Consider the following 8,568-nt stretch of genomic DNA (forward strand, 5'->3'; position numbering starts at 1 on the left):
GGTTTCTGTTACTCACTGCCTTTAGGCATATTGTTTTACTTATGATTACTTTGATCGTAGCGCTTTATTGACAATGAGATTCATTGACAACGATTTTCGTAATCAATTATTATCGATTAGTTGTTGAAGATCTAATATTTAGAGTCAGTTGGTATAAACATGGTAGCAGGGCTAGTTTCAAAGATGAAAAGATAGCAATGTATTGTTTCATTTTCCACATCAGATTATTTGCTGTTAACAAATGTTAATTCTTTTTTTTTTTTTCTTTTTTTTTTACCTTTGTGGAACCGAGCGCAACAGCACCACCAGTGGTCGTAAGAGAAATCCGCAGAATGCTATGAAGAAGCGAGACACGAGACGTGAGGCTGGGGCTGATCTTTCTAGCCCAGACTGTAGATTCATGCAGCAGCCGTGTCAGGTGATCACACAGATTTGATCTCCATTTGATCTGATATTTGTCAGAGACAATCTGTAACACGTCATCAGCAGTGATTGAGAAGACGCGTGTGAAATACCGTTGCAGGTTTTACGAACGTGAACGAGGTGGATTATTTACTCTATCGTTCTTCTTTTTTCCACAAAAATGCCTTTAGAGGGTAAATTAAAAGTAGATAGATTAATCACACATTGTACAATCAAAGCACACATTATATAGATGACAGAACTGTACTGTTTAAATAATAATAATAATAATAATAATAATAATAATAATAATAATAATAATAATAATAATAAAACGTTAGTGTGTTTGTTATTTGGAGGAAACACTTGTAGAGTGAAGCTAGTAGAGCATTAAGGATTTGAAACTTTTTTTTTTTTTAATGACTAATCATAAATAGAGCTACCTATCTGTCTTTAAGAGTGTGTGCAAAATCATTTTTGCCTCATATCATTCTAATTATTTTGTCATTGAGACCTCATGATACACTTCATTGCTCAACCCTAATAGTTTCTTCCTCCATCTATTGATAGATATTAGATTTTAGTCCTCCAGCTTATGACACTAAATAACCATCAGCAGTGACACTAAATATCCGTCCACTGTGTGTTACGTCTCCAAACACCGTTTCTAATATTCGTGCTCACCAAAATGGCGCCACCTACAGACTTCCAATGAAACTCCAGGTGCAGGTTTCATAAAATTAAAAAAAAAAAAAAAAAAAAAAAAAAAAAAAAGGAGAGTCACGTCACTGAGTATTCTTGGCGAGACGGTCCGTTATAAAACAGTAGCCAAACATCTGGGATCAGGAATGAAGAAAAACAGGAATGGAAATGAGGCTGCTCCTTCAACAGACAGGAATGAAGAATTGTTGTCTACGCTGCTTATAAGGAATCTGATCAAAGTGTAACTAAAGGAAGGTGTCACTAATTCCCATCTAAGCCATAAAAAAACACAAAGGATTGGACACTCAAAGGTAAAGATAGAGATGAGGATAGAGAAAACATCTGTTAACAGCAAATAATCTGATGTGGATGCTGAAAATTAAACAACGATATATATATATTTTTTTATCCTTGAAAGACAGGGATGAGTCCTGCTAGAATGTTTATACCAACTGATAGAGAGAGGGGGGGGGCATGTGTTAAAGGGTTTATGGTGCGAAAACAGACAGATTTATTAATGCATCTGTGAATGGTATTAAAAGTCTTCCTCTGTCTTGGTGCGTACACATGTGCTGTGTGAGGTCAAAGAAGAAGTATTTTTATTTCCCTAAAGAGTCATTTAGGTTCCCTATAGTACTGTCCTGTGCACGGTTCTTCTCGGAATTAATATTTCTTTTGTTGTTTGGGGTTTTTTGTTTTTTTTTTCCCTCCACAATAATCTGAATAAATAATCTCACCACAAAGATTCATCCACCTGATGGTAACTTTTATGGTGAGATTATTTGGGTTTCTGTGGAACCCATGGAACTGTTTTTGCTTAGCAAAGGGTTCTCTAGGGGGAAACGGTTCTCTAAACTGGTGCCATAAACTGAATAATCCTTCTCTTCCACATCATGAAAACATTCATGGCGGGATCATTTGACTCTCTGTAGAACCAACAAAAAAAACAACTGATGAGTAACCATTAATTGAAATGTTCTTTAGGAAAACAAACACGGTTCTCTAAAGTGACGCCGCAAACCGAATCACCATTTTCCATCACAAAGATTCTTCAATATTAATGCCTAACATTTATGGTGGCATTATTTGATTCTCTGTGGAACCAACAAAAATGGTTCAGTATCAATTAATGAAAAGGTTCCTTAGAGGAAAAACAATGGTACAGACACACACAAAAATGATTGAATATCCACTTACCAAAATGTTCTTTAGGAACCCAGGAAATGTATTCTCTAAAGTGATGCCATAAAACCGAACAATCCTTTTCTTCAACAAAATGGCAACGTTTATGGCAGGGTTACTGGGTTCTCTGTGGTTGAACATCCATTAACCGAAAGGATCTTTAAGAATCTCAGCATCACTCTAGAGAACCTTTTCGAGCGCCTTTATTTTTAGGAGTGCGGAAACAGTCTACTTGTTGCATGAAAAACACTGTCATTGGGGCACAGCTTAACAAGAGGGATTGTGCAACCTGTGCACGAGATCACGACACGCGCCAAAAACATTTTACAGCACACAAGAGGGATTGTGCAACCTGTGCACGAGATCACGACACGCGCCAAAACACACACACACACACACACAGAGAGAGAGAGAGAGAGAGAGAGAGAGAGAGAGAGAGAGAGAGAGAGAGAGAGAGCGCTATACAGTAAGTAGCTACTTACTCGCGTCGGGTCTGGCTCGGTTCGTGTGGATGCGGTGCGTGCGTGGCGCGCGCGTTAATCAACGCACACATGAACACGCGCGCGAACCGACCAGGCGGAGGAATGTAGCTAATTTCTTAATGGGGGGAGGGGAGGGGGGGGGTCACAAGATGTACACGCCTGAGACTCGACACATTGCTGTGTTTAGGCTGCTGCACGCACCTGTCTTGGTCTTCTACGGTGCCTCTATAATAAATGTCTGCAATCAAATCAAATCAAATAAATAAATAAATAAACAAAAATAATACATGCAAAACACGTCTAGTTAATTCTGGCTCGTGTGCTTTGTATAGGCTATATATAGATATATGTATGTATTTCTATTTCTCTGTCCCTGCTTTAGTGTCCCGGAAAGGTGCAGTCCATCCAGCCCAAGCGAGCGCGCGCGACCCTACAGCACCTCCGTCGAGCTATCGGTATCTCTCTCTCTCTCTCTCTCTCTCTCTCTCTCTCTGTTTAACGATCGTGTTGTCTTTTTCTCTTTTCACTCTCACCTCCTGGTCGTCACTCGCTCCAAAAATTACACAATGTCATTAAAAAAAATAATAAATAACATTAAAAAAAAAAAAAAAACAGCTCGCAGAGAAAAAAAAAAAAAACACGCAAAAGTGTGCGGCGGATGCGGGTGTGTAGCGGCGGTCCGTGCGCATTTGATCCTTTTGCCTCTTTATTCCTGTCGAGGTGTGTGTCTGGGTCAGTTTTTGGGCTTTCGGACGCGCAGTGCAATCCTTAGAGTAATCTAGTGGTCAGTCCCCTCCCCTCTCTCTCTCTCTCTCTCTCTCTCTCTGTCTCTATGTTGGATGGAGGGGAAGGTGGCAGCTGGTGCGCCCCTCTCTCTCCCCCAGACTCCACCCTGTGCCACTTAACCATCTACGCGCCACAAGCCGGATGCTGCTGCATTGCCATGCATGCATGCTATAAATAAATCCAGGAGTCCCCCTGTTCCGGTGTGTTTCCCTGCTCTGAGATGAGGTGTGTCAGGACACACCGTGTTTATGTGTATTAGAGAATGTGCTGGAAATAAACCTTACAATAGAACCACAACCCCAAAATGCCTTGGAGTCACACGATCATGTACACATTCAATTTGATTGAGCAGTGTGATTGGATTCCATTCAGTCCCCCTCCCTCTCTCTCTCTCTCTCTCTCTCTCTCTCTCTCTCGCTCTCTCTCTCTCCATAACCTTCACATTAAATTTCATATCTGTTCATAGACCTTGAACAAAAAGTCATGAATTCGCAACCGTGAGACCGACTCATCCAGACGTCCACCCATTTAATGAGAGTGGGTTCAACAGATGACACAAAAAACAGGAGGTGTAATAAATGCGCACGGGTGTAGATAAAGAACTAGCCCCGCTAAGGGGCTAAGGACACCCCAGTCTGAATTACATCACAGTACACCTTCTACAGAGTCCTTAGGAAACGTGAAAGTCTATTTCGTCATTGTCTAACAGTCAACTAGTGTGATGTCAAGCAGGAACAGGTAAGTTTAGCTATCTAACACAGAGGTCAACTGACCACAATGAACAAGCAGGTGAGTAAACACTAATTCAAACTTTCTACATTGGATTTCTTCAGTTCGTCGTTAGCTCCGGTCAGCTACTGATATTGAAATCGTAATGCTAGCATACATCATAAGACGTAGCCTAATGTTGTGTTCGCCATTACTTTTTTCACATCTGGACCGCGAACAAAGAGCGTGTCGTTTTTTTTCACGTCAGATTCAGATGTGGGTTAATATTTTGACCCAAACAAGATTTCCACTCCAACGAAGTCACTATAGGTCAAACCTGGCCACCCCGCTGTTAAATCTTTAGTTTGCAGAGAACTTATTTGTTATAAGAGAAACAAAGAAATGTCATCGACAAAAGCATAGACTTGGCTGTCTATTCATATGTATTCATCACTTATTGACTTATAAAGCAGTATTACATTTGTATTTATTGAATTTTTTTAGCATGTAATAACTGGATAACAATTTATGCATCAGGGTTTGGGAAATGGAAAGAGCGACAGATGACCATCACTCTGCACAACTGCAACATGGTTTACGTATAAACGAGAGGGATAAACATGTAAAGTGATTCGAAATGGTTTCCGTTGCTATTTCACTCACTTCTGGGGTTAAAAAATATATAATTAGGAGCCACTGATGCTTTCACACGTCTACTCCTTTCACACGAACAGTCCTTTTTCAATTAGGTGCATCAAATACAAGAGAAATAAAGGAATTAAATAAAGAATAAATACTAATAAACAGGGCTTCATGGATACACATTCATCAATTATTCACAGGCAGCATTACTTTAACAATGTTTTCCATGTAGTAGCTGGATAATAAGCTACGCATCTGGGTAATGCTAAGAGGTAGAGATGACCACCAATTTGCATCATGGCAAAATAAAGAAATTGATTAAAAAACGGCTTGTCATTGTAACGCCCACTATTGCTCATATCTGAATAAAAATGTGTCATAATGTGCCACGGCCATTTGCGATTACTCAACAGCTCAGCATGTGTGATGATTCTTCTTTTTTTTTTTTCACCAGAGGACCAAAGAAGTGTTATAAATCTGAGACTCAAAATCTCCCTTAGAGCAAAATCTCCAAGGTTGGCAAGTATCTAATCAAACGCTGGTGAACTTGAAACGTCTGGCCATTTTTTTTTTTTAATTCCAAGATGGCGTGATTTATAACATTACAGAGGACTGGGCTCCACCCAGTCCAAGCTGCTGGTCAGTGAGATCGTAGTGTCATTGCTCTTGGCTAGTTGGTGCAAACAGAGATCATATTTCGTGTAGCGAAGGCAGGATCCTTGACCCTAAAAATCAATAGCATAGTATGGCTAATCTCAACCAGGTCAACGTATTCAAACACACACACACCCACACCCACACAAGGACATGTTTCTTTGCAGTGAAGGGGGGTTTAATTTATGAAATGTCAACAGCGAAAAAACCTGGAGGCACATGAAATGTGAAAGATGGTTGGTGAGAGAAAATCGTGAGGGAATGCAAAAGAGATTGGAGATAAAATAAATACTAATAATAAAATAAATTAAAACAGAGCTTCAGGGATTTTTTTTTTCCGCCAATTTTGTATATAATATGAATGTACATTCCTTACAATCATTCATTATTCTTCAGTAAGCACCTGGCTGGAGTGCTGGTGAATCCTGGGAGCACTGGGAGTAAGGTGGGAATACCCTGGATGGGACACCGTGCACACACATTCACTCATAAGTGCAATTTAGCGTAGTCCACATTTTTGGGAGGCAGGTAGAAACCGGAGAACCAACAAGGAGAGAACAGACAGGAAAACCAGTTCAGGATCGAACCGGAGACCCTGGAGCTGTGAGGCGTCGCCACGTTAGTCTTCTGTTTCGTACAGTGATGTACAAAAATATCAGTTTTGGAACGAAAGCTTTTTAAGTAATAAATTTCCTTTCCAATTTAAAAACATTGTGTGTGGGGGTGGGGGTGGGGGTGGGGGGGTTGTGAGTCCTTTTAGCTGTACTCATGTGTGACGCACGTGAATCGAAGAGGGCTTCGACTGAATGCGCGTCGTGATGACGTCACATGACGCGTCTCGTCCCCAAATCTACGGAAAATCTGTGCTAATTTTGCAAAATTGCAAGCTCCTCCGAATATTGCACAGTTTGCTGGATTTTGCGTTCATTTCTGAGAGCGTAAAATGGCGCAATCCTGGAGGGACTGATTAAATGCATACTCCAAATTCAAGCAAATGCAGCCTGACCTTGAGCGTTCTCTTTAAAGTCACGCCTACAAAACACCTGCGTGTGCACCCCTAGAGGCTAGTGCAAGAGGCGGTGCTCATTTCTGGACCAGGAAAATGTAAACAGATGCACGGCCATAGCGTGAATATAGTCATCATTACATATCAAAAGATTTGATTATAGATGCAAAAATGACTGCAGCCATCTTGAATAGTTGTTTGCAGTACCTGTCAGAATGGTTGCATCGTTAGACCATTAGACACACCCAAAACATGTCATAGTGTACATTATACTGTATGTAATGCAGTCTGAACAATCTTTTATTAACTACCTGATTAAGACAAATCATTAAAATGATGAGTTCATTCCTTTACAGATTTTCCTCCATTCTTCCTGTCTCAAACCATTACATTTCTTTATGTGATTCTAAATCTTTCCTTCTCCTTCTCTCTCTCCCTCTCTCCCTCTGTCTCTCTCTCTCTCTCTGTCTCTCTCTCTCTCTCTCTCACTGTCTGTCTGGCACACCGCCGCTTGAGACAGAGGGGGAGGAGAGCCAGAGATCCGGCGAGCAGGTGGGCGGAAGGAGCGGAAGAGCAGGGGTGGGGAAAAAGAAAACTCACACGGATTCAAAAGGCTAATTTATGAGATGCTGCCAAATCCCCACTATTTTACTTCCATTTTTAATTCCCCCTCCTTTTTCTCCCTTTCTCCATCTCGTGCACTGTGTAGTTCAGCACTGATGTCTTCCGGATTACTTTATGCTCCCATCATCTTCAGTTGTCTCAAGTGCGTGCTCAGCAAAATCACTCTCTCTCTCTCTCTCTCTCTCTCTCTCACACACACACACACACATACACAGTCTCACACTCTCCTCCCTGCCTACCTTCAATCTCTTGCTGTTTACACACATTGCAGTTTTACCCACAATCCCTTGCATATCACACTGACACACAAGGAAGCATGACCGGCTTAATGCTCGTACGGTCTCTCAGCGCTGTCTGCTTCACGCACAAATATCCAGCCTGTGATTCTTTCTCATTATCAGATAAACAACAAAGAAATAATATTGACCAAAGGACCCATTTGGATTTTTAAAAATCATTGATATTTAATTTAACCTCGACATCCATTATTAAACAACTGGACAGAAATGGCTAGATCTGGTTAATAATGAATGCAGTGTGCTCTGTCTCACACGAGCACCATCCTCCCTTTCCCATACGTCTGATTCTCTGTGCCGTACATCTCGGGCACGTCCAGGATGTGTTGCAGTAAGCTCCGCCCACTCTCCTCGGTGTGTTTTGTCCCAGCAAGGACAGCCACATGGGTGGATGACATGGGCAGAGGCGCAGGTACACTGAAACTATCCATGTATACGCTGCTTCTGCCTCCACGGGGTACCGGTACAAGTGGGCGTGGCAACCGGAGCTGAGAGTAGGTGCCGGGCGTGGCCTTGTAAGGGTAGAGGGGGATCAGTGCGGCACGCTTGGTGAAGGGTCCACGGGTGGGCAAAGCATCCGAGGCGGAGAGAGGAGCCAGTTCAGACCTGGAACAAGACAGAAAGCGAATAGTCAAAAAGAAAAAAAAAAACAGAAAGAGAAAGAGAGAGAGAGCTACAGAGAGAGTGAGAGATAGAGAGAGAGAGAGACAGTTATAATTTTTACACATTTCATTTCTTGACAATGTTGATGTTCTGGAACCAAGCACCAGTACCGGCAGTGGCATGGCAACATATGATTTACATGTCGTTGACGATCAATCGGGCAAACTCTCACCATCCTGTCAATCACAGCGACACTAGCTAATCATGTGTGAGCCATGTATGCAGAAGACGGCGGATATCGCCGGCTGGCTTCGCAGCTTTTTAGAAGAAGCATGTGTTCACGTGTTCACCCTCCCCGGTTGGTAGCTATCATATGATAAGGGAGAGCTGGATGGTGGGTGGGACCTGGTCAAGACTAAATTAGGGAGAAAATATAGGGGCGACCCACTTGTCTCGGGTAGTCCATTCACAACTGGTACAA

General features: G+C 41.8%; 2 protein-coding genes across 6 annotated transcripts in view; both read right to left on the reverse strand.

The window, feature by feature from the left end:
* kcnc3a (potassium voltage-gated channel, Shaw-related subfamily, member 3a) overlaps positions 1-2,644 on the reverse strand; it is a 111,045-nt gene extending 108,401 nt beyond the window's left edge. For 2 of the 4 annotated variants that reach the window (XM_017458606.3, XM_017458580.3), the window contains exon 1: positions 2,302-2,634. In XM_017458606.3, the coding sequence (XP_017314095.1) occupies positions 2,302-2,427 (126 nt within the window). In that variant the 5' untranslated portion in view covers positions 2,428-2,634. Of the gene's footprint in view, positions 1-2,301 lie in introns of all 4 variants that reach the window. The other 2 variants (XM_017458547.3, XM_017458555.3) reach the window with 2 other exon arrangements.
* Positions 2,645-7,626: 4,982 nt separating this feature from the next.
* Positions 7,627-8,568, reverse strand: part of zgc:193811 (uncharacterized protein LOC559801 homolog) — an 11,456-nt gene continuing 10,514 nt past the window's right edge. For both annotated transcript variants that reach the window (XM_017459112.3, XM_017459120.3), the window contains one exon: positions 7,627-8,090. In XM_017459112.3, coding sequence (XP_017314601.1) covers positions 7,736-8,090 — 355 coding nt within the window. In that variant the 3' untranslated portion in view covers positions 7,627-7,735. The remainder of the gene's footprint in view (positions 8,091-8,568) is intronic.

The sequence above is a fragment of the Ictalurus punctatus genome, chromosome 2 (genome assembly GCF_001660625.3).
Source record: "Ictalurus punctatus breed USDA103 chromosome 2, Coco_2.0, whole genome shotgun sequence".
NCBI lineage: Eukaryota > Metazoa > Chordata > Actinopteri > Siluriformes > Ictaluridae > Ictalurus > Ictalurus punctatus.